Raw genomic sequence first — 26,813 nt, forward strand, 5'->3', positions numbered from 1 at the left:
GTGCGTCTATATTTTTGTTCAGTGTTGATATTGGCTACACTATCTATCAGGCCAGGGTGACAGCTAAAACATATTTATTGTAGTGATTTTCATCGAAAATGTAGCCTATAAGTACCGCATTATTAACGTCTAACGTAGCTAGCTGGGAAGGGCTCATCAGGAAGACAGATTGAATTGACTGAACCGAATCTGTTCGTCTCCACTCGACTCTCGCCGCACGACAACGTCATCAATTTGGACACCAGGCGTGTCCATTTAGCTTTCCCAACAGACAGAGACGGAAAAAACGATTGTCATCATAAGCTTAGCTGTTGCTAAGGACAGCGCGTGTGAAAAGAAACTAGAAGACATTGTAACATTTGTGGTGTCTAGGCTATTCATTGTTTTTGACAAGGATATCAACTGTAGCCCATCAACTTGTCGATTCGAGAACTCTTGGAAAATGCTACAATCTCTAACTAGCAATTCGTGTGTGCGATTGATCGAAAGTCACAAATCGACATGGTATTTTTTGTTTTTAGTCCTGGGCTATATTCTGTATCTTATATTCGGAGCTGTTGTCTTCTCCTCGGTGGAACTGCCTTATGAAGACCTTCTACGCCAGGAGCTCCGAACCATCAAAAAACAGTTCCTCCAAGAAAACCAATGTCTGTCGGAAGAACGCCTCGAGGAGTTTTTGGAGAAGGCGCTCGAGGCCAGTAACTATGGAGTGTCCATTCTCAACAACGCATCGGCAAATTGGAATTGGGACTTCACCTCCTCGCTGTTTTTCGCCAGTACTGTATTGTCTACCACAGGTGAGTCAGTCAGTGGCCCATTTTAAGTGTAGACTACTGCTTTTCAGCCATCTCTCGATGGAACGTTGAATGACATACGGGGCTTGAAGGAGGTGATGCAGCCTCCGCGTCAAAAACGCGTTCTGCGTCGGCGCATCGCCCCCAGAAATGAATAGGTGCCATTCAGAAATGTTTATTTTAATAGCTATATTTTCAGAAAAATAAAGGAGTTGCTTGCTTACGTAGTCATGTCTAGTGGTAATATAGTTGATTATTGTCATACGCGTCTTGTTAGGTAGGCACACGACATTCCTGAAAGCAGGTTGGCATTTTTTGTTGTTGCCTGTGACACTGAAATGTACCCTTTCGCGACACTGTACACCCAAGTAACTAACACCTGCCTACGTTACCCGAGCTCAGCATTCTGTCATGATAATATACAGTATGCCCTCAATGTCTGTCTGCCTGCCTGCTCGTCTGTGTTTATGCATTGAGCAAGGGCACGTTCTTTCTCACACACTGAACACATTTATCCTTTTAAAAAGCCTACAAGCCTGGGTCTATAGTTTTTGACACTCCCACCAACGATTACCGACTTTAAAAGAAAACACTATGTAAATTCCGTTTTAGCTTAACTTTTCAAGTTACAACATATGTAATTTTATGTAGGCCTAACATAAGTAATGTTTAGGGATGGGATACCAACATTACATGCTTCAGATCAGACCGCAAAGGCGTTTCTTTTGAATAGGTGTTACATATAACAAACAACCTCCTTATCATATAGCCTATTGCGTAAAAGGCCTACATTCGTTTCATGTCTCTGTAGAACTTTGGTCCTAACCCAAGTGATATAAAGATGCTCAGAAGTTAAGCTATCTTTGACTGTGGTTCCAACATATAGGCCATTTTGAAATTGGTGTCTGAGTTGATGTTGCACCTTAAAGTCCCAGGTGATACATAGGCTTTAGTGTGTGGTCTCATGTAAATAGAACAGAGCCACAAGGATAGGCCTAAAGCTGGGAAATATGGGTGTGCCGATTGCAGACAATCTGGTTTGACAAGATTAGGCACCCATTGTCATTTAAGACTTCCATGACATGACTCAAGTCACCAACCACAGTTCCTTCTCAGTCACCTTTTCCTCACACAGGCATCTGTCATTTTTTAATTGCAACAATGAAACACAAGAAAATATACAGTAGTCACAATACAGCCAGAGAGATCCATGAAAAAGTAAAGTACAAGGGAAGCTATGGTGTCGGTATTCATTTCACAGGTGGTATAGAAGAACTCTCTCAGTTCGGTTCCTTACAATCCACCACATTGTGTTCTGTTGCTCTTTCCTATTGTTATGAACAGCTCTAAAACCAGCAATAGACGATTGTCATGACTACTGCCTTGTAGATGTGGAAAAATATGATAATGTTGGAAGCATATAAGGCTTTACCAAAGAAACAAAGACTTAAGCTACTGACAATAGATATCTTGTTTTGTGGTTCAGAAACGGATTAATCAAAAGGAAAGGGTGCAGCTCTTCCTTTTGTCTAAGCAGTTTGCTGATAATCTGTGAAGTTTTCTCTAAAGGGCAGCACTTTCACTAATTGGGTGTGTGTGTTATAGAGGTCGACGATTAATCGGAATGGCCGATTTTTAATTAGGGGCGATTTCAAGTTTTCATAACAATTGGTACAATCGGTATTTTTGGATGCCGATTTTGCCTTTTTTTCCCCACCTTTTATTTAATCATTATTTAACTAGGCAAGTCATTTAAGAACACATTCTTATTTCAATGACGGCCTAGGAACGGTGGGTTTAACTGCCTTGTTCAGGGGCAGAACGACAGATTTTTACCTTGTCAGCTCTGGGATTCAATCTTGCAACCTTACGGTTAACTAGTCCAACGCAATAACCATTGCACTCCACGAGGAGCCTGCATGTTACGCGAATGCAGTAAGCCAAGGTAAGTTGCTAGCTAGCATTAAACTTATCTTATAAAAAACAATCAATCATAATCACTAGTTAACTACACATGGTTGATGATATTGCTAGTTTATCTAGGGTGTCCTGTGTTGCATATAATCGATGCAACGCTGGGGGATGATTTAACAAAAGCGCATTTGCGAAAAAAGCACAATCGTTGTACCTAACCATAAACACCAATGCCTTTAAAAAAAATCTGTACACAGAAGTATATTTTTTTTAAACTGCATAGTTAGCTACAAGAAATCCAGGTTAGCAGGCAATATTAACCAGGTGAAATTGTGTCACTTGTCTTGTGTTCATTGCACACAGAGTCAGGGTACATGCAACAGTTTGGGCAGCCTGGCTCATTGCGAACTAATTTGCCAGAATTTTACACAATTATGACATAACATTGAAGGTTGTACAATGTACAAGAATATTTAGACTTAGGGATGCCACCCGTTAGATAAAATACAGATAAAATAAAATACTGAACGGTTTCGTATTTCACTGAAATAATAAACGTTTTGTTTTCGAAATGATAGTTTCCGGATTCTACCATATTAATGACCAAAGGTATTTCTGTGTGATATTATAATTAAGTCTATTATTTGATAGAGCAGTCTGACTGAGCAATGGTAGGCAGCAGCAGGCTCATAAGCATTCATTCAAACAGCACTTTCGTGCGTTTAGCCAGCAGCTCTTCGCAAGCACAGTGCTATTTATGACTTCAAGCCTATCAGGCTGGTGTAACCGATGTGAAATGGCTAGCTAGTTGGCGGGGTGCGCGCTAAATGAGTTTCAAACGTCACTCGCTCTGAGACTTGCAGTAGTTATTCCCCTTGCTCAGCAAGGGCCACCGCTTTTGTGGAGCGATGGGTAATGCTGCTTCGAGTGTGGCTGTTGTCGATGTGTTCCTGGTTCGAGCCCAGGTAGGGGTGAGGAGAGGGACGGAAGCTATACTTTTGAACTGGCAATACTAAAGTGCCTATAAGAACATCCAATAGTCAAAGGTATATGAAATACAAATGGTATAGAGAGAAATAGTCCTATAAATACTATATTAACTACAACCTAAAACCTCTTACCTTGGAATATTGAAGTCTCATGTTAAAAGGAACCACCAACTTTCATATGTTCTCATGTTCTGAGCAAGGAACTCAAACGTTAGCTTTTTTACATGGCACATATTGCACTTTTACTTCTCCAACACTTTGTTTTTGCATTGTTTAAACCAAATTGAACGTTTCATTATTTATTTGAGGCTAAATTGATTTTTATTGATGTATTATATTAAGTTAAAATAAGTGTTCATTCAGTATTGTTGTAATTGTCATTAAAAAAACGAAGGAAAAAAATCGGCCTATTAATCGGTATCGGCTTTTTTGGGTCCTCCAATAATCGGTATCGGTGTTGAAAAATCATAATTGGTCGACCTCTAGTGTGTAACAGTATAGCTTCCGTCCCTCTCCTCGCCCCAACCTGGGCTCAAACCAGGGACCCTCTGCACACATCAACCACAGTCACTCACGAAGCATCATCGCGCCACAAAAGCTGCGGCCCTTGCAGAGCAAGGGGAACAACTACTTCTAGGTCTCGGAGCGAGTGACGTCATCGACTGAAACACTATTAGCGCGCACCACCACTAACTAGCTAGCCATTTCACATCGGCCACATGTGCAATTGGCATATTTTTGGCTTTGTTAAGAACCAGAAATCCTTTTAAATGTGAGTTTTCTATAGGATACATTTCCATTGCTCATTATCTCAACTAACCGGTCCATGTCCCTTTGTTTCAACCAGGATATGGCCACACCGCTCCACTCTCCGATGGAGGCAAAGCCTTCTGTATCGTCTACTCTGTGATCGGCATCCCCTTCACCCTCCTCTTCCTCACCGCCGTGGTCCAACGCATCATGGTCTTCAGCACGCGCCGTCCAGTCATGTACGTGTCGACCCGCTGGGGCCTGTCCAAGCCTCTCGTAGCCGTGGTCCACGCCACGCTCCTCGCCATCCTGGCTGCTTCCTGTTTCTTCCTCATCCCGGCGGCCATCTTCTCCTCCCTAGAGGAGAACTGGAACTTCCTGGAGAGCATCTACTTCTGTTTTATATCACTAAGTACCATCGGACTGGGAGATTACGTACCAGGGGAGTCCTTCAACCAGAGGTTCAGACAGCTCTATAAAGTCGGAATAACTGGTGAGTTAGTATTGTATTTATTTTTTAAGAACATCAGAGGGGTGTTCTACTAAGCATGATCAAGGAGTTAGCTAACTTTGATAAAGAACCAGAAATAACTGGATATTGTATCTTCAGCTGTTTGAAGCTGATGTGAAAGACGCAACAACAAAAATTAATGGGAAGTATAGAAATAGCTCACATAGCACAGATCTACCGCTTCTTAAACATGCTTTCAATGAGATAGGTATGTCAATATGAATTTGGTCGGGTTGCCCAGAAGGTTACATATTTCAGCTTTAAGAAAGCTAAGCTTAAAAATGTTGTTTGAGTAAATTAGACCATGTTCATTTCAAGATTATATAAAAATAAATGTTTTACAATATTTAGGCAAGTTAGCTGGCTAACTTTTTGATCCTGCTTTGTAGTATACCCCTCTGTTTAACTCCATTGTTTGTAAACAATGTCTTGGTGCTGAAGCAATACATTGTTTGTTTAATATCATGTTGATCTCATGGACTGTCAGACAGTCCTTACATCCATAGCTTAATCTACGAATTTGAGAGAGGTTACATTTCTCCAACTGTGTCCCTCAGCTCTATAGTGAAAAACGTGGTGGGGCTGCTGTTGACCGAATCTCAGATTCATCGCTTTAAAGTTTGATGAATGATACCATATTTGGTTGCCTTTGATTTAAAGCAAACAAACATCCAGACAAATATAGAGAGAGCAACAACATCTCGAGGCTCTGAATTCTCTTGGATAGTTTCTCATTCTGTTTAGAAGCTTCAGGCTTAAGACATCTTGAGGCTAAGAATAGAGAAAACGACTGATTTTAACTTAAAAGGGTGTCCTGTATATTTGATGTGAATTGCCTTCAGTACTAGCATGTTTTGTTAAGTTTGACTCTGAGAATCTTCACATATCTTTCCTTAAAATGATATTTCTCGATCAGTATAGTTGGCCACATTGGAAACACAGGAAAGGCTTGGCAAAGCCTATTGTGTTGATGTCTAACTTCATGTAGTGTATCTACATTTTAGTTCAATAATGATTATGATCTGTGAGGGGAAAACCAAAACCGTTCCACTTCATGCTGCTAATTGTGATCAGCAGCTCACTCCCCCCCTAGTGGTAAGATTAGGTCACAGCAATAGAAAAACGGATACTGTGAGGTTATGTTTTCCATGCTAAGAGTCATCACTGGCTCATTGAGAGTTAGAGAAGAGGAGGAATGGAGAACGGCAGACGGTCTATTCAGTAGTGTTTGTGTGGGGGATTGTGGGAGCAGGGGGCATTGCATTCCGGAATTTGTTTGTAGCAGACTGTTTTGAAGGAACTACTACTCACTCCTGTCACTAGACAGACACCTCTCACTGACGTAACTGTTTCTCTCTATATCATGCTGCATGACATACTGTTAATAATACTATGCCCCTGGGCCCCACCCACTCACTTATCTCTCCTACTCCCCTTAACATTTTATTTATTTATTAGGATCCCTATTGGCTGGCGCCAATGGCGACAGCTAGTCTGACGAAAAATGAAAAAGATATTAGACAGACTACAATTGACATGATTTGTATTTAAGTGTGTGTGTGTGCACGCGTCCATTAGTTACATACTGTACATGTCAGTACATACACACAACTAGGTCACAAAGGGGAGAGGTGTCGCATTATTTGCTGCTCACTTGCGCTATATAAGATGGAAGGGAGTTCCATGCACTCATGGCTCTGTATAATACTGTATGTTAACGTGAATTTGTTCTGGAGCTAGGGACTGTGAAAAGACCTCTCGTGGTATTTCTGATGGGGTAAGTGTGTGTGTCGGTGCTGTGTGTAAGCTGACTGCAAACAATTTTGGATTTCCAACACAAAGTTTCTTTCCTCAACTCTTAGCCAAGAGAACTGGCATACATAGTATTAATATTAGCCATCTAATTACTATGACGAGCAAGACGTGAAAACCCTTCTGAGTTCTATTAGATTGCCATATCGTGGATTCAGTGCTGAGGTTGAAAAGCCATAACACATACAATACCAGTCAAAAGTTTGGACACATCTACTCCAGGGTTCTTCTTTACTTTTACTATTTTCTATATTGTAGAATAATAGTGAAGACATAAACTATTAAATAACACATGGAATCAGGTAAACTCAGCAACAACACAAAAAAAAACAGCCCTTTTTCAGGACCATGTCTTTCAAAGATAACTAATAACTAACTAAAAATCCAAATAACTTCACAGATCTTCATTGTAAAGGGTTTAACCTCTCTAGGGTAGTGGGGACGCTAGCGTCCCACCTGGCCAACATCCAGTGAGATTGCAGAGCGCCAAATTCAAATACAGAAATACTCATTATAAAAATTCATAAAATTTACATAGGTTTAAAGATTAACTTCTTGTGAATCAAACCACGGTGTCAGATTTAAAAAATGCTTTAAGGTGAAAGCATACCTTACGATTATTTGAGAACATAGCCCAGCAGACAAATCATTACAAACAGTAGCCAGCCAAGTAGAAGAGTTACACAAGTCAGAAATAGAGATAAAATTAATCCCTTACCTTTGATCTTCATATGGTTGCACTCAGAAGACATTCATTTACTCAATAAATGTTCCTTTTGTTCGATAGTCTCTTCATATCCAAAAACATTTGTTTTGTTCGCTTTTTCTTCAGTAATCCACAGGGTCAAACGCAGTCAAAACAGGCAGACAAAAAATCCTAATTGTATCCGTAAAGTTCATAGAATCATGTCAAACGATGTTTATATTCAATCCTCAGGTTGTTTTTAGCCTAAATGATCTGTAATATTTCAACTGGACAATAACGTTGTCAATATAAAAGGAAAACAAGAAATGCACTCTCTTTGGATTGTGCATGAAAAACCTCTGTGACACGTCGGGGTCCACTCATTCAGACTGGTCTTACTCCCTCATTTATCATATTACAAGCCTGAAACAATTTCTAAAGACTATTGACATGTAGTGGTAGGCATAGGAACTGCAATTTGAGTCCTAAGTCAATGGATACTGTAGTGGCATTGAATAGAAAACTACAAAACCAACAACAACAAAAACTACTTCCTGAATGGATTTTTCTCAGGTTTTCGCCTGCCAAATCAGTTCTGTTATGCTCACAGACACAATTTTAACAGTTTTGGAAACTTTAAAGTGTTTTCTATCCACATCTACCAGTCATATGCATATCATAACTTCTGGGCCCGAGTAGCAGGCCGTTTAATTTAGGTATGCTTTTCATCCAAAATTCCGAATGCTGCCCCCTACCCTAGTGACCTGTTTGGGTTAGGCTAGCGAGACACCTCGACAACATCCGGTGAAATTGCAGAGTGCGAAATTCAAATTACAGTATTGTAAATATTTACCTTTCATAAAATCACAAGAGTAATACATCAAAATAAAGCTTTTCTATCCAAATCTACCATCCGGCTGTTGGATTAACAACAAAATTAACAAAGTTAAGCTTTATTTTGATGTATTGCACTTGTGATTTCATGAAAGTTGAATATTTATAGTAATTTATTTCACCAGCAGTTTCGAAATGGGACGTTAGCGTCCCACTGATCCGTTAGAAGTTAACAGTTGTGCCTTACTAAAAGTTAATTTGTGGAATTTTCTTAACTTCTTAATGCCTTTAATCCAATCAGTTGTGTTGTGACCAAGGTAGGGGTGGTATACAGAGAGCCCTATTTGGTTAAAGTCCAAGTCCATATTATGGCAAGAACCGCTCAAAGAAGCAAAGAGAAATGACAATCCATCGTTACTTTAAGACATGGTCAGTCAATCCAGAACATTTCAAGAATTTAAAGTTTCTTCAAGTGCAGTCGCAAAAACCATCATGCGCTATGATGAAACTAGTTCTCATGAGGACCACAACAGGAAAGGAAAACCCAGAGTTACCTCTGCTGCAGAGGTTAAGTTCATTACAGTTACCAGCCTCAGAAATCTGCAATTAACCTCCCCTCAGATTGCAGCCCAAATAAATGCTTCAGAGTTCAAGTAACAGACACATCTCAACATCAATTGTTCAGAGGAGACTGTGTGAATCAGGCCTTTGTGGTCGAATTGCTGCAAAGAAACCACTACTAAAGGACCCCAATAAGAAGAGACTTGCTTGGTCAAGAAACACAAGCAATGGACATTAGACCGGTGGAAATCTGTCCTTTTGGTTTGAGTCCAAATCTTAGATTTTGGGTTCCAACCACTGTGTCATTGTGAAATGCAGAGTAGGAGTCTGATGGCCTAGAGATGGAAGCTGATTTTCAGTCTCTTGGTCACAGCTTTGATGCACCTGTACTGACTTCTGGATGATAGCAGGGTGAACAATCCGTGGCTCGGGTGGTTGATGTCCTTGCTGATTTTTTTTTTGTTGGCCTTTCTCTGACATTGGGTGCTGTAGGTGTCCTGGAGGGCAGGTCGTGTGCCCCCTGTAATGCGTTGGCCAGACTGCACCGCCCACAAACGCAGGGCTCTCCAGAGGGTGGTGCAGTCTGCCCAACGTTGTGGTACCAGGCGGTGATACAGCCTGACAGGATGCTCTCAATTGTGCATCTGTACAAGTTTGTGATGATCTTAGGGTCCAAGCCAAATTTCTTCAGCCTTCAAGACAAATTTCTTAACTTTAAGATGTTCAGTGATGTGTGCGCTGAGGAAATTTAAGCTTTCCACCTTCTCCTCTGCGGTGCCATCAATGTGGATAAGAGTGTGCTCCCTCTGTGGACTTCAGGAAACCAGCATTCGGCTCCTTCATTTGGTTGATGTTGAGGGTGGTTATTTTCCGGGCACCACTCCGGCAGGTCCCTCACCTCCGCCATAGTTGGTAATCAGGCCTACAATGTTTGTCGTATGCAAACTTGATGATTGAGTTGGAGGTGTGTGTGTGGCCACGCAGTCATAGGTGAACAGGGAGTACAGGAGGGGGCTGAGCACCCACCATTGTGGGGCCCCTGTGTTGAGGATCAGTGAAGTGGAGATGTTGTTTCCTACCTTCACCCCCTTGGGGCAGCCTGTCAGGAAGTCCAGAACCCAGTTGCACAGGGCAGGGTTCAGACCCAGGGCCCTGAGCTTAATGCTGAGCTTGGAGGGAACTATGGTGTTGATTGCTGAGCTATAGTAAATGAACAGCATTCTTACATAGATATTACTCTTGTTCAGATGGGATAGGGTAGTGTGCAGTGCAATGGCGATTGTATCGTCAGTGGATCTATTGGGGCGGGAAGCAAATTGAAGTGGGTCTAGGGTGTAAGGTAGATGTGATGCTTAACTAGCTTCTCAAAGCACTTCATGATGACAGAAGTGAGTGCTACGGGCAATAGTCATTTAGTTCAGTCACCTTTGCTTTCTTGTGTACAGGAACAATGGTGGCCATCTTGAAGCAAGTGGGGACAGCTGACTGGGATAGGGAGAGAATGAATATGTCCATAAAACACTCCAGCCAGCTGGTCTGCAAATGCTCTGAAGATGCGGTTAGGGACCTCGGTGTCTGAAGTGGCTGGTTTTACCTTTTGTAATCCGTGATTGTCTGTAGAACCTGCCACATGCGTCTCGTGTCTGAGCCGTTGAATTGCGTCTCCACTTTGTCTCCGTACTGACGTTTTGCCTGTTTGAATGCCTTCGAGGGAATACAGATGTACTTCCTGATGAACTCAGCCACTGTGTCCGTGTATACATCAATGTTATTCTCAGAGGCCACCCGGAACATATCCCAGCCTGCGTGATCAAAACAATCTTGAAGTATGGATTCCAATTGGTCAGACCAGCGTTGAATAGACCTTAGCACCGGTACTTTGTGTTTGAGTTGGAATGGAGTCATAATCCGATTTGCTGAAGGGAGAGCGGGCGAGGGGCCTTGTAGGCATCCCGGAAGAGAGAGACGCAGTGGTTGAGTGTGTTCTCAGCACAAGGAATACAGTCAATGTTTGTTTTTTTCCCACCTTTATTTAACCAGGCAGGCAAGTTGAGAACAAGTTATAATTTACAATTGCGACCTGGCCAAGATAAAGCAAAGCTGTTCGACACACAACAACACAGAGTTACACATGGAGTAAAACAAACATACAGTCAATAATACAGTAGAAAAATAAGTCTATATACAATGTGAGCAGGTGAGGGGAGGTAAAGGCAAAAAGGCCATGGTGGCGAAGTAAATACAATATAGCAAGTAAAACACTGCAATGGTAGATTTGCAGTGGAAGAATGTGCAAAGTATAAATAATGGGGTGCAAAGGAGCAAAATAAATACAGTAGGGGAAGAGGTAGTTGTTTGGGCTAAATTATAGATGGGCTATGTACAGGTGCAGTGATCTGTGAGCTGCTCTGACAGCTGGTGCTTAAAGCTAGTGAGGGAGATAAGTGTTTCCAGTTTCAGAGATTTTTGTAGTTCGTTCCAGTCATTGGCAGCAGAGAACTGGAAGGAGAGGCGGCCAAAGGAGGAATTGGCTTTGGGGGTGACCAGAGAGATATACTTGCTGGAGCGCATGCTACAGGTGGGTGCTGCTATGGTGACCAGCGAGCTGAGATAAGGGGGGACTTTACCTAGCAAGGTCTTGTAGATGGCCTGGAGCCAGTGGGTTTGGCGACTAGTATGAAGCGAGGGCCAGCCAACGAGAGCATACAGGTCGCAATGGTGGGTAGTATATGGGGCTTTGGTGACAAAACGGATGGCACTGTGATAGACTGCATCCAATTTATTGAGTAGGATATTGGAGGCTATTTTGTAAATGACATCGCCGAAGTCGAGGATTGGTAGGATGGTCAGTTTTACGAGGGTATTTGTGGCAGCATGAGTGATCAATGCTTTATTGCGAAATAGGAAACCAATTCTAGATTTAACTTTGGATTGGAGATGTTTGATGTGAGTCTGGAAGGAGTGTTGATTGTGTTGATAAAACATTGCTAGCGTTTTCCTCAAATTTGCTTTGCTAAAATCCCCAGCTACAATAGATGCAGCCTCAGGATATGTGGTTTCCAGTTTGCATAAAGTCCAGTGAAGTTCTTTGAGGGCCGTCATGGTATTGGATTGAGGGAGGATAAACACGGTTCTGACGATAATCGGAGAGAATTCTCTTGGGACGCAATACGGTTGGCATTTGATTGTGAGGTATTCTAGATCGGGGGACCAGAAGGACTTGAGTTACTGTATGTTATCACAATCGCACCATGAATGGTTAATCATGAAACATACACCCCTGCTTTTCTTCTTCAAGGAGAGTTCTTTATTCCTGTCTGCACGATGTACTGAGAACCCATATGGCTGTATGGATGGGGACAGTATATCCTGAGAGAGCCATGTTTCTGTGAAAGAGTATGTTACTATCCCTGATGTTTGTCTGGAAGGAGATCCTCGCCTTGAGCTCATCTACTTTGTCCAGAAACGAAACATTAGCGAGTAATATACTCAGAAACAGTGGATGGTACCAGTACCAGTGACTTGCTCTATACAGAAGTGGTCAGATGATGCGGATGCCAAGCAACAGGACTATTTTGCTAGCACGGACTGGAATATGTTCTGTGATTCATCCAATGGCATTGAGAAGTATACCACCTAAGTCACCGGCTTCATCAATAAGGGCATTGACGAAGTCATCCCCACAGTGACAATACGTACATATCCCAACCCATGGATTACAGGCAACATCTGCACCGAGCTAGAGCTGCCGCTGTCAAGAAGCGAGACACCAATCCGGACGCTCATAAGAAGTCCCACTATGCCCTAAGACGAACCATCAAACAGGCAAAGAGGCAATCCAGGACTAAGACTGAATCCTACTACACTGGCTCTGACGCTCATCGGGTGTGTCAGGGCTTGCAAACTATTACGGACTACAAAGGGAAACCCAGCCGCAAGCTGCCCAGTGACGCAAGCCTACCAGACGAGATGAATGCCTTTTTTATGCTCGCTTCGAGGCAAGCAACACTGAAGCATGCATGAGAGCACCAGGTGTTCTGGTGATCACACTCTGTAGCCGGTGTGAGGAAGACCTTTTTAAACAGGTCAACATTCACAAGGCCGCGAGGCCAGACAGATTACCAGGGCGTGTACTCAGAGCATGTGCCGACCTCTCCCTGACCGAGTCCGTAATACTTACATGTTTCAAGCAACCACCATAGTCCCTGTGCCCAAGGAAGAGAAGGTAACCTGCCTAAATGTTTACCGCCCCGTAGCACACACGACGGTAGCCATTAAGTGCTTTGAAAGGCTTGTCATGCCTCACATCAACACCATCATCCCGGAAACCATAGACCCACTCCAATTCGCATACCGCCCCAACAGACCCACAGATGTCTCAATCTCATGCCACACTGCCATTTCCAACCTGGACAAAAGGAACACCAATATGAGAATGCTGTTCATTGACTACAGCTCAGCGTTCAACACCATAGTGCCCACGAAGATCATCACTAAGCTAAGGCCCCTGTGACTAAACCCCTCCATCTGCAACTGGATCCTGGACTTCCTGACAGGTCGACCGCAAGTGGGAAGGGTAGGCAACACACCTAACACGCTCATCCTCAACACCGGGGCCCTTCAGTGGTGCGTGCTTAGTCCCCTCCTGTTCACCAACGACTGCGTGGCTAAGCACGACTCCAACACTGTCATTAAGTTTGCTGACGTCACAACAATGAGACGATGAGAAGGTCTATAGGGACGAGGTCAGAGACCTGGCAGTGTGATGCCAGGACAACAACCTCCCCCTCAATGTGAGCAAGACAAAGGAGCTGATCGTGGACTATAGGAAAAGGAGTGCCGAACAGGCCCCCGTTAACATCGACGGGGCTGTAGTGGAGCGTGTTGAGTTTCAAGTTCCTTGGTGTCCACATCACCAACAATCATGGTCCAAACACACCAAGACAAGTCATGAAGAGGGCACGACAACACCTTTTTCCACTTCAGGAGACTGACATTTTTTGTCATGGGTCCCCAGATCCTCACATTTATACAGCTGCACCATCGAGAGCATATACTGGCTGCATCACCGCCTGGTATGGCAACTGCTCGGCATCCGACCTTCAGGCGCTACAGAGGGTGGTGCGTACGGCCCAATACAAAATTGGGGCCAAGCTTCCTGCCATCCAATACCTACTAGGCGGTGTCAGGGGAAGGCCCAAAAAATTGTCAGACTCCAATCACCCAAATCATAGACTTTTTCTCTCTGTTTCCGCATGGCAAGCAGTACCGGAGCACCAAGTCTAGGTCCAAAAGGCTCCTTAACAGCTTCTACCCCCAAGCTATAAGATGGTAACTTCCGGCGCCGACAGAGATGGCCGCCTCGCTTCGCGTTCCTAGGAAACTATGCAGTTTTTAGTTTTTTTACGTGTTATTTCTTACATTAGTACCCCAGGTCATCTTAGGTTTCATTACATACAGTCGAGAAGAACTACTGAATATAAGATCAGCATCAACTCACCATCAGTACGACCAAGAATATGTTTTTCGCGACGCGGATCCTGTGTTCTGCCTTACAAACAGGACAACGGAGTGGATCCTATGCAGCGACCCAAAAAAACGACTCCGAAAGAGAGGGAAACGAGGCGGTCTTCTGGTCAGACTCCGGAGACGGGCACAGCGCGCACCACTCCCTAGCATTCTTCTTGCCAATGTCCAGTCTCTTGACAACAAGGTTGATGAAATCCGAGCAAGGGTAGCATTCCAGAGGGACATCAGAGACTGTAACGTTCTTTGCTTCACGGAAACGTGGCTTACTGGAGAGACGCAATCCGAAGCGGTGCAGCCAACAGGTTTCTCCACGCATCGCGCAGACAGGAAAAAACATCTTTCTGGTAAAAAGAGGGGCGGGGGCGTATGCCTTATGACTAACGTGACATGGTGCGATGAAAGAAACTTACAGGAACTCAAATCCTTCTGTTCACCTGATTTAGAATTCCTCACAATCAAATGTAGACCGCATTATCTACCAAGAGAATTCTCTTCGATTATAATCACAGCCGTATATATCCCCCCCCAAGCAGACACATCGATGGCTCTGAACGAACTTTATTTAACTCTCTGCAAACTGGAAACAATTTATCCGGAGGCTGCATTCATTGTAGCTGGGGATTTTAACAAGGCTAATCTGAAAACAAGACTCCCCAAATTTTATCAGCATATCGATTGCGCAACCAGGGGAGGAAAGACCTTGGACCATTGTTACTCTAACTTCCGCGACGCATATAAGGCCCTGCCCCGCCCCCCTTTCGGAAAAGCTGACCACGACTCCATTTTGTTGATCCCTGCCTACAGACAGAAACTAAAACAAGAGGCTCCCACGCTGAGGTCTGTCCAACGCTGGTCCGACCAAGCTGACTCCACACTCCAAGACTGCTTCCATCACGTGGACTGGGAGATGTTTCGTATTGCGTCAGATAACAACATTGACGAATACGCTGATTCGGTGTGCGAGTTCATTAGAACGTGCGTTGAAGATGTCGTTCCCATAGCAACGATTAAAACATTCCCTAACCAGAAACCGTGGATTGATGGCAGCATTCGTGTGAAACTGAAAGCGCGAACCACTGCTTTTAATCAGGGCAAGGTGTCTGGTAACATGACCGAATACAAACAGTGCAGCTATTCCCTCCGCAAGGCTATCAAACAAGCTAAGCGCCAGTACAGAGACAAAGTAGAATCTCAATTCAACGGCTCAGACACGAGGCATGTGGCAGGGTCTACAGTCAATCACGGACTACAGGAAGAAACCCAGCCCAGTCACGGACCAGGATGTCTTGCTCCCAGGCAGACTAAATAACTTTTTTGCCCGCTTTGAGGACAATACAGTGCCACTGACACGGCCTGCAACGAAAACATGCGGTCTCTCCTTCACTGCAGCCGAGGTGAGTAAGACATTTAAACGTGTTAACCCTCGCAAGGCTGCAGGCCCAGATGGCATCCCCAGCCGCGCCCTCAGAGCATGCGCAGACCAGCTGGCCGGTGTGTTTACGGACATATTCAATCAATCCCTATACCAGTCTGCTGTTCCCACATGCTTCAAGAGGGCCACCATTGTTCCTGTTCCCAAGAAAGCTAAGGTAACTGAGCTAAATGACTACCGCCCCGTAGCACTCACATCCGTCATCATGAAGTGCTTTGAGAGACTAGTCAAGGACCATATCACCTCCACCCTACCTGACACCCTAGACCCACTCCAATTTGCTTACCGCCCAAATAGGTCCACAGACGATGCAATCTCAACCACACTGCACACTGCCCTAACCCATCTGGACAAGAGGAATACCTATGTGAGAATGCTGTTCATCGACTACAGCTCGGCATTCAACACCATAGTACCCTCCAAGCTCGTCATCAAGCTCGAGACCCTGGGTCTCGACCCCGCCCTGTGCAACTGGGTACTGGACTTCCTGACGGGCCGCCCCCAGGTGGTGAGGGTAGGCAACAACATCTCCTCCCCGCTGATCCTCAACACTGGGGCCCCACAAGGTTGCGTTCTGAGCCCTCTCCTGTACTCCCTGTTCACCCACGACTGCGTGGCCACGCACGCCTCCAACTCAATCATCAAGTTTGCGGACGACACAACAGTGGTAGGCTTGATTACCAACAACGATGAGACGGCCTACAGGGAGGAGGTGAGGGCCCTCGGAGTGTGGTGTCAGGAAAACAACCTCACACTCAACGTCAACAAAACTAAGGAGATGATTGTGGACTTCAGGAAACAGCAGAGGGAACACCCCCTATCCACATCGATGGAACAGTAGTGGAGAGGGTAGCAAGTTTTAAGTTCCTCGGCATACACATCACAGACAAACTGAATTGGTCCACTCACACAGACAGCATCGTGAAGAAGGCGCAGCAGCGCCTCTTCAACCTCAGGAGGCTGAAGAAATTCGGCTTGTCACCAAAAGCACTCACAAACTTCTACAGATGCACAATCGAGAGCATCCTGGCGGGCTGTATCACCGCCTGGTATGGCAACTGCACCGCCCTCAACCGTAAGGCTCTCCAGAGGGTAGTGAGGTCTGCACAACGCATCACCGGGGGCAAACTACCTGCCCTCCAGGACACCTACACCACCCGATGTCACAGGAAGGCCATAAAGATCATCAAGGACATCAACCACCCGAGCCACTGCCTGTTCACCCCGCTATCATCCAGAAGGCGAGGTCAGTACAGGTGCATCAAAGCTGGGACCGAGAGACTGAAAAACAGCTTCTATCTCAAGGCCATCAGACTGTTAAACAGCCACCACTAACACTGAGTGGCTGCTGCCAACACACTGACACTGACTCACTCCAGCCACTTTAATAATGGGAATTGATGGGAAATGATGTAAATATATCACTAGCCACTTTAAACAATGCTACCTTATATAAATGTTACTTACCCTACATTATTCATCTCATACGCATACGTATATACTGTACTCTATATCATCGACGGTATCCTTATGTAATACATGTATCACTAGCCACTTTATACTATACTATGCCACTTTGTTTACATACTCATCTCATTTGTACATACTGTACCCGATACCATCTACTGTATCTTGCCTATGCTGCTCTGTACCATCACTCATTCATATATCCTTATGTACATATTCTTTATCCCCTTACACTGTGTACAAGACAGTAGTTTTGGAATTGTTAGTTAGATTACTTGCTATTACTGCATTGTCGGAACTAGAAGCACAAGCATTTCGCTACACTCGCATTAACATCTGCTAACCATGTGTATGTGACAAATAAAATTTGATTTGATAAGACTGCTGAATAATTAATCAAATGGCCACCCAGACTATTTACTTTTTATTTTCAACTTTAGTTTATTTTCTTAACTCTATTCCTTGAATTGCATTGTTGGTTAAGGGCTTCTAAGTAAGCATTTGGGCGCATGTGAAAAACATTTTTTTTTTTACCTGTTGGTTTATCTGTTCAGGGTTTCTGACACTCCCAGGTTGATCAGAAGCTGGTCTGGGTCAATTAGTCTCCAGAACTTCAGAGGATCCCAAAAATTCCACACCAATAACCATGCAAGTTAGAGCGTAGGGCAAAGCAGTGGAGTAGTGTTAACTCACATGGGGGAGGTATCAGGAAATATGCTATGTAGCTTAGTTTTGGAATAGTCTGTCTTGATTTGTGTGAGACGATGTCTGTAGTTAATTGAGCAGGTGTAGATATGCTCCAAGCTCTCTTCCCAGTCTGCTACAGAAATGTCAGTGCCTAGCTCTTCCTCCCATGTTGCCTTAATGACATCTGTAGAAGGTGTGCTAACAGATTGAAAAGCGTAATATAGATTAGATCTGTTTGCCTGAGGTGGGACAACTTTTTATGCATCTGTCAAACATGGAAGAATTTAGCATTTCCAAATGTAGGAACATGTTTTCTAACAGTCTTTAATCTGTAGGTATCTGAAAAAGTTACTTCTGGGAAGATTGTATGTTTCCCTCAACAAATCAGAGGCCAAAGATCCCTTCTATATATAGATCCCCTATGTTATTGATCCCTAGCTCTCCCCATCTCTCAAATGTGTTATCAAGGTTAGAGGGGGCAAAGGAGGGATTCCTTGTAACAGGGAGCAGGAATGATATTGGTCAAAATGGACCTTTGCTTTCAGATACGGACTGTGCTATGTATAATAGGATTGTTACAATAACGTGACATCTCCAAATTGACAGGGGACAAAATCACAGCCAAATGGAGCCCAAAACTTTTATTCATGAACTTTTAGTCATTGTTCTCCGATTTTTATTTCTGTGTGCTTCTACATTTCTACTCCTTTCAAAATGTTTCAGAGTAGATCCCTGCCCTTTAAAAAATAAGTTCAGCATTTTGTGGCAGGGCAGGCACTTTGTTGATGTTCAGTTGTAGAACTGTTTTTATTATTGGTTCTAAATTATCTATTTTAACATTGCTCCGGGGACTTCTATTTAGTGAGATCGGGCACTGATGTTGGGCGATTAGGCTTGGCTCACAGTCAGCATTCCAATTAATACCAAAGGTGTTTGATGGGGTTGAGGTTAGGGTTCTGTGCAGGCCAGTCAAGTTCTTCCACACTGTTGTTGACAAACCATTTCTCTCTGGACCTCGCTTAATGCTCGGGGGCATTGTCATGCTGAAACAGGAAAGGGCCTTCCCCAAACTGTTGCCACAAAGTTGGAAGCACCGAATCGTCTGAATGCCATTAGTATGCTGTTGCTTTAAGATTTCCCTTCACTAGAACTAAGGGGCGGACCATGAACAACGGCCATAAACCATTTATTCCTTCTGCACCAAACTTAACATTTGGCACTGCATTGGGGCAGATTCAGCCATCAGACTGCCAGATGGCGAAGTGTGATTAATCACTCCATAGAACGCGTTTACACTGCTCCAGAGTCCAATGGCGGCGAGCTTTATACCACTCCAGCCAACGCTTGGCATTGCGCATGGGGATCTTAGGCTTGTGTGCGGCTGCTCGGCCATGGAAACCCATTTCATGAAGCTCCAGATGAACAGTTCTTGAGCTGATGCTGTTTCCAGGGGCAGTTTGAAACTCGGTAGTGAGTGTTGCAACCGAGGACAGACAATTGGTATGCGCGTCAGCACTGTGGTCCCGTTCTGTAAGCTTGTGTGGCCTTCCACTACACGGCTGAGCCGTTGTTGCTCCTAGACATTTCCGCTTCATAAAAACAGCAGTTACAGTTGACCCGGGGCAGCTCTAGCAGGGCAGAAATTTAACAAATTGACTTGTTAGAAAGGTGGTGTCTTATGACGGTGTCACATTGAAAGTCACTGAGCTCTTCAGTACGGGCAATTCTGCTGCCAATGTTTATCTATGGAGTTTGCATGGCTGTGTGCTTTAAAAAATAATTGTATACACCTGTCAGTGTGTAGCTGAACTAGATGAATCCACTAATTTGAAGGGGTGTTCACATACTTTTGGCCATGTAGTATACATTGGTTAAAAAACGCAGGTCACAAAAACTAAATTAAGTTAAGCTACATACCCCATTACTTAATAGTAATACATTTAGTTTTTTTTTAAACATTTAGAAAGCATACTCATCTGTTTTTGTGTAATTATGGAGAAAATAATATTTTGGCTCTGAGAAAATCTGATCACCTCTCACCTAGTGTTGCTTCCTCTTCTAAGTTCAGCGGCTGCCGTGTCAGCAGAGGTCTCGTCGCAAAACTAAGACCGTCGCCGAACCGAAGACTGTTCAGCAGAGTTGTTTGAGGAAGGAAAGAGAGGAAGGTGCCACAACTCTCATTTGAGTGTTTTACCTACTTATTTTCTGATTTTTATTTTAGCTATTTGTAGCTTGTAGTGTGTGTTTTCTATCCCAGTTCACTATTCTCCCTGTAGACTTTACAGACGCACCCCACCCCTTGGTTGCAACCTTTCTAAATTAGTGTACCCTGCGCACACAACCCATGTGGAATTCCTGGTCTCTGGCAGCGTTGGAACTGCCGATCTAAAGTCAAGAACGCATATTTCATCTCAGCTTATGCTGCCCCTCCGTCCCTTGACTTTTTTGGCCCTGATGGAGACCTAGATCACCCGAGTGCACACATACTCCAGCTGCTCTCTCTTCATCTGACTATGTTTTCCTTCATAGTCCGAGAGCATCTGGTCATCGCAGTGGTGGCACAGTGAGATTAGTAGGCGAACAGCCTCATTTCTCCTAAATGGAAATGTTCTCTTTTCTCCCTCACCTGTCCATCTCTTCATTTGAATTACATACAGTCACATGTCCACTCAAGTGTAACATAGATGACAACAGTCACCCACCAGGTGCGCTTAGATTTGGCTCTTTTTTTTTTTATTCCTCAATGAGCTTGACACCTTGATAAGCTCATTTTCTGATGATGGCTCAGATGACTCTTCGTACTTGGCGACTTCAACCTCCAGACGTCTGCTTTCGATTAATTTCTTTCCAACTCTCTTTCCCCTGCTTGCCTCTTTTGAACTCACCCTTTCCCAGTCCCCTCCCACTCACAAGGCAGGTAATATGCTTTTCTGTCCTCCAACCCTAGCCACAGCCCCTATCCAAATGGGCAAAAGCTGTCACAATCTTTGCTCTCCTCTTCTATCTTCTCTCCATTCTGCTAAATCCTTCTTCCTCCTGTCTCCTTCTGCCTTTTCAACCCTACTCTTCCCTTTCCGCATCCTATGACTCACACTATCCCCTTTCTGGCTTCCCCCCTGCTCTGTGGCTGAGTGATTCATTGCAAACTTACATAACAGTTCTGCTGGCAGCTGAGAGAAAATGGTGGAAAACACCATTTCTGGAGGACCTATCATCCTTCCACTCCTCTCCACCTTCTCTTCCTCTATCTGCTGCTAAAGTCACACTTTCTATCACTTTACATTTCAAGCTAACCCTAGTAAACACTTGTCCAACTTCTCCTCCCTCAATCCTCCACCTCTCCCTCTCTGCAGACGACTTTGTCAACCACTTTGAAAAGAACGACATCCGCTTCTAATTCACTCAGCCTATTGAGACCACTGGTCCCGCTTGCACCCTACGCCTTGACATCTTTCTCTCCTGTCTCCAGATGAAATCCTGAGACTAGTGAGGTCCAGCCGCCTGACAACATGCCCGCTCAACCCCATCCCCTCCTCCCTCCTTCAGACTATATCTGGAGACCTTCTCACTTCCCTCATCAACTCATCCCTGACCACTGGCTGCGTCCCCTCTGACTTCAAAATGGCCCAAGTTGCTCTACTCCTCAAGAAACCAACACTTGACTCTGACGTCAGAAACTGCAGACCGGTATCCCTTCTTTCTTTTCTTTCCAAAACATTTGAGTGTGCTGTCTCTGACCAACTCTCTCTCAGAATGATATTAGTGACGATAACCAGTCTGAATTCAAGACTGGTCACTCAACTGAGACTGCTCTTCTTCACGGAGGCTCTCCGCACTGCCTCTGTTCTCATCTTCTTAGATCTCGGTGTCGAAGGCAGCAGATAGAACCATCATTTCTTCCTTTCCACCCTCTCAGGGCTGGTCATCTCAGGCACCGCACATTCTGATTACAGGCTGCTCCTACCAGGTGAATTGGAGAGGATCTGTGTCTGCACCACGTACTCTCATGACTGGTGTCCCCCTAACCCATCTTCTGAAAACATCTGAAACACTACCTCGTTAAAGATAATCTTTAAAAAGTCCTACAGCACCCCTTTTGTGAACTAACACACACATTTTGTTTTCTCTTACTAGCTTTGACTTTGCTGAGAGCTACTTTTGAGGAAAAATGTACTTACTGTGATATGTGGTTGTCCCACCTAGCTATCTTAAGATGAATGTACTAAGTCACTTTGGATAAGAGCATCTGGTAAGGTCCCCTCCTCTAACCTAGTGTTGCCTACACTTCTAAGGTCACGTCCTTTCTCCGTCTCAGCTAGTGTTGGTTTAACTCATCTCTCCCTCTCAATTCAATGAGCATCATTGGCATGAAATCCATGAGTAAATATTGCTAAAGATTTTATTTTAATGTAATGCAACATCACTCTCTCCGTCTCTGCCGCCCCCCTCAGTCAACCTGTTGCCCGGCCTGATTGTGATGCTGGTGGTCCTGGAGACCTTCTGTGATTGATAATGGTTCCTCTAGTAACCCCTTGTCTGTATTATTAATTTTCTCTCTCCAGTCTACCTCCTCCTGGGCCTGGTTGTGATGCTGGTTGTCTTGGAGACCTTCTGTGAGCTGCAGCAGCTGAAGACCCTGAGGAAGATGTTCTATCTGAAGAAGGAGAAACCACAGGACCGCCTGGCAATACTGGAGCACGACCATCTGTCCTTCACCTCCGTGTCCCACCAGACCAACTCCACCTCGCTCAAGGGGGACAAGACTAAGGACGTACCCTCCGTTAGTGTCCCCGTGCTGGCCTCGCCTGGTGGAGATGACCCCATGATCAACTAGAGGGGGGGAAATAGATAAAAATGTTGCTGTGAAATAGGCAGGAAACTAGAGAAGGAAAAGGAGAGTACTGAAGGGGGGATGGTGAAACCAAGTTTGCATCCCATTTTGCTATCCTTCTTTTGAAGTGTACACTGCCTATCATGAATTTTCTAGGTGAAACTTTACCGTTAGCTGAAACTCTCTCCCCAGTGAATGCTTACACCAATTCAATGTTTTTTAATGAAAAGGCTAGAGAATTGGGATGCAACCTATGGGAGGGTGATACAGAGGACTCTCGTAGAAGGATATTTGTGACTACATTATAACTTAAGCTTCAGCATAAGGATGCATTTTAAAAACAAAAGCTCAACTTCAAACCATTGTTAGTAATGTTGAAATTGAACGATTGTCTTTTAGCCCTTTACCATCCATGAGAAACTTAACTATCACTCTCTTAATGATGAAAAATGAGCATATTGTGCTATACTGCATTAACAAGATCTGTATTCACTGACATAGGAAAAACTTAATATAGCCTTCATATGTATAACTGATATGTACGCTGGTTAACTTAATGATAAGGGAAACGCCTGCTTTAGCTTTGTTCATTGTCAAAGTCCTCGCTCAGAACAGCCATGCTATCAGCTGTTCTCATGGATGGAATAACATTAAGCACATACTGTATCTATAATGCATTATGAACTCGCGCATCTCAAGTTATAAGGCAGTCGTAATACATAAGCACAGATATGGGCTTCATAGAACTGATTTGACAATAGCACATTAGGGAACCTTTAATGGGACATCCACCTTGTAAAATGTAACTGAATATCACATTGTGCCGTAATGTCTGTATACATATATACCTTAAGTACTATTTTACAGGAGTTTAATGGAACGCATGTATTCAGGTTAACTGTATCAGGTATACAACAGTAGCACATTTCATTGTTGTAAATGCTCTGTTTATTAATTACAGTAAGACTTGTTTGATGCTAGTTTAAAGTACAACTTGCAATGTTATTTTAAGGTAGTTAAATGTTTCATGTCTCGCGCTGTACTGTGTATTTTTCATGTTGATTCGTCTAAAAGAAAGGGATTTACTGTGTAATATGTGGTTTATTCAACGTTCGTGACAATTATGAAAGCTTTTTTTTAAACTTAAAGGGGGAACAAGAATGAGGCAGACCCCAAGTAGGGTACGCTGCTTGAAGAAATGCTGCTATTTAAAACAAAAAAGGTTCAGTTGCTCATATCATGTCCCTCAAAAAGGTTATGTATAGAACCACAAAGCACCCTTCATTTTTTTTTTGCAGTGTATTTTCATAAATTATTTGAACACAGCAGGTTACTGTTCATCTTATGTGACACCACTCGGAAATGGGAAATTACTGGGTTGAACATTTTGTATGAAAATAATTGGTTCTGGAAAGTACAAAAGTAATTTCCCGTACCTCAGATTTAAAGCTGCAATATGGAACGTTTTGGGCGACCTGACCAAATTCACATATAAATAAGTTATAGATCTTTAATTGAAAGCAAGTCTAAGAAGATTTGTTCTATGTGTGCTATTTCTATGCTTCCCGTTAAGTTTAGTTTTACTTTTGGATTTGTATACCAGCTGCTTATAGCTGAAAATAAACATTTTGGTTATGGAAATGATACATAATTTCACAGTGGTTTAGATGGTACAATGATTCTCTTCACTATACTTGCTTGTTTTGTCACCATATAAACTGAAATTAGGTGTACTGTCTGAATTTTGCCAAGCAAGAAATGGGGGATCGATTTCTGCATAGTGCATCTTTAAGTGAGAGGACAAAGAGGGTTAACAACTGAATTCATAAGTAATGTTAGTAGGCTGGAAGTTTGTATAAAACTTCAGGACTGCTTTGTGACACAAGACATTATTTGATACTGGAAATTTCTATTTAAAGAGGAGAATATGAACTGTTTTTGAACCAAATTTAAAAAGAGTCTAGTATTTTTGGAGGATGTAAAGTGGAGTGTTTACAAATGTGTATTTATGATTTATGCAGATGATGATTTCAAGTGAAGGTACTCCATGAGAGTCATTGTGAGAGAAACTTGAAGATAGGAAACACTGATTGACAGACAGGACTGCTTTACAGTGCAATGCAGTCAAAACTCAAACTGATTTTCAATAGCTGCATAATGAGTTATCTGACATATATTGTCCAAAGATCTACAAAAAATGTACTATATTAACATTTAAGTTAAGATGTACATCAAGGAACATTAATTGATTTGCTTGTACATATTTTTCCTGACTTGATGTCATCCTGTATTTGGAAGTAATTTGCTTGTAGCCTACAGTACAAGCTGATTTGCTTGTGTACATACTGGTAATATTATTTATACATATTTAGGATCTTAATTTGATTACCCTTTTGTTTCAGAGAATTTGAAGATGAGCTTTGTGATTTACATAAATTCGCTGAAAACCCACACTAACACGTGGTTATATTAACAGTATTGCACTTTTTATGTAGCCTACTTTTATCCAGCTAATAGCCTAACCACCGATCAAGCAACATTATGGACTAAACGTTCAAATCCTGTTGCTGCAGGATTATTTTGCTGTGACAATATAGATCAAATTAAGATCCTACATATGTAGGACAGACTAGCCTATATCATACACTACTCAATCATACTATATGAGTACCTTTTTCAGATGGGACAGACTTCTTTTATAGCACCAAATCCTACCTGATTGTATTGTACCAGACAGGAAACTGCTGTCCATTCTTGAGAATGTAGACGTTTCATTTTCAACATATGGTTGTGTTGTGCAGAATTATGTTTTATAGATCATCTAAGAACGTTTCAGGGTTTTTGTTTTGACTGTAGTTCTTTCCACAAAACTCTTCTACATCGCACAATGACAGAATGAGTAGAAGCCTTTAACATTGTCAAGAATGTTTTGTTTTGAATACCAGTTTAGCAAACAGAGGAATTGTATGTAATCGTGTTGGTACTTTTGTTAGTTGGCCAAAAGGGAGAATGACAATCTTGACAGACTTGACAGTTGCAGTGATATTTTTACTGTTATAAATATATTGTCTGAAATGCATTGGTCTATTCTTTAAATGATTTATATATATGCCACATTGGTCTTATAGCACACAAAACTGTGGACGTCCTTGTCAATCCTTGTCAGTGTTATTGTGTGGTGCATGCGCTATTTCAGTCGCCTGTGTATCTGTGCAATAACAACACCTGTATATTATTGTGCTCTGTCTAGTTTCTCATAGAAATAAATGCAGATTTAGACTCCCATAATGCAGCGTGGAAATTTACTGTTAAATTGTTTGAAAGCTATTGCTCTATTTTCAAACCATTACATATGTAGAGAAACACCAACATGCTCTCGTCATGACTTCTTTATCATCGTGCTACGATGATTGTCATTGCACTCCACTCTGACATCTACATAAGTGATAAAGCCCGAGAAGCCGGTGTTTAGAGGATATATTGGCACGGGTGTTGTTAGGTCCGAGACTAAGTGGAGGGCTGGCAAACCTCGCCAATATATCTTCCAAACACCGGCTTCTCGGGCATTATCACTTTTATACAACATATTCAAATATTGATTGACATTTTCATAACATTTTTATTTTGATTATTTATATTTCATCCTTCCACAAGATATCGTCCCAACCCAAATCTAGCGTTGCTACCTAAGCCGGCTGGTCGTTCGTTTAATCGGGTCGGTTGTCAGAGACGTGACCCAGTCGTTCAGTCTTTTTGTTCTGAAGCCTATGGACGCGACCCAGTCGTTCGATCTAAATGTTCCATACTGGCTGACAATTTTCTTATCCCTTGCTTGCTAGCTAGCCAACCACAGCTAACTTACAGTCACGTCAAAAAGTGCAGCCCAATAACAGCAAAGTAGGTGCTTTTGCATAAGCTGTTTCTTAGTGATTTATTTGCCTACATACATAATGATATAATGAGCCGTGATTTCACCTGGCAAAGAAAATGTGCTCACTCATCAGGACACTGTTGTTC

At 43.0% G+C, this 26,813-nt stretch overlaps 1 protein-coding gene across 1 annotated transcript; it reads left to right on the forward strand.

Moving 5' to 3' along the window:
• Positions 1–247: 247 nt before the first annotated feature.
• On the forward strand, positions 248–26,084 carry LOC139376897 (potassium channel, subfamily K, member 1b). Its single transcript, XM_071119888.1, has 3 exons — positions 248–797; positions 4,545–4,940; positions 22,528–26,084. The coding sequence occupies exons 1-3, from the start codon at positions 443–445 to the stop codon at positions 22,797–22,799; spliced, it is 1,023 nt and encodes a 340-aa protein (XP_070975989.1). The 5' UTR covers positions 248–442; the 3' UTR covers positions 22,800–26,084.
• The last annotated feature ends 729 nt before the right edge of the window (positions 26,085–26,813 follow it).

This window comes from Oncorhynchus clarkii, chromosome 20, assembly GCF_045791955.1.
Source record: "Oncorhynchus clarkii lewisi isolate Uvic-CL-2024 chromosome 20, UVic_Ocla_1.0, whole genome shotgun sequence".
In the NCBI taxonomy this organism is placed as follows: domain Eukaryota; kingdom Metazoa; phylum Chordata; class Actinopteri; order Salmoniformes; family Salmonidae; genus Oncorhynchus; species Oncorhynchus clarkii.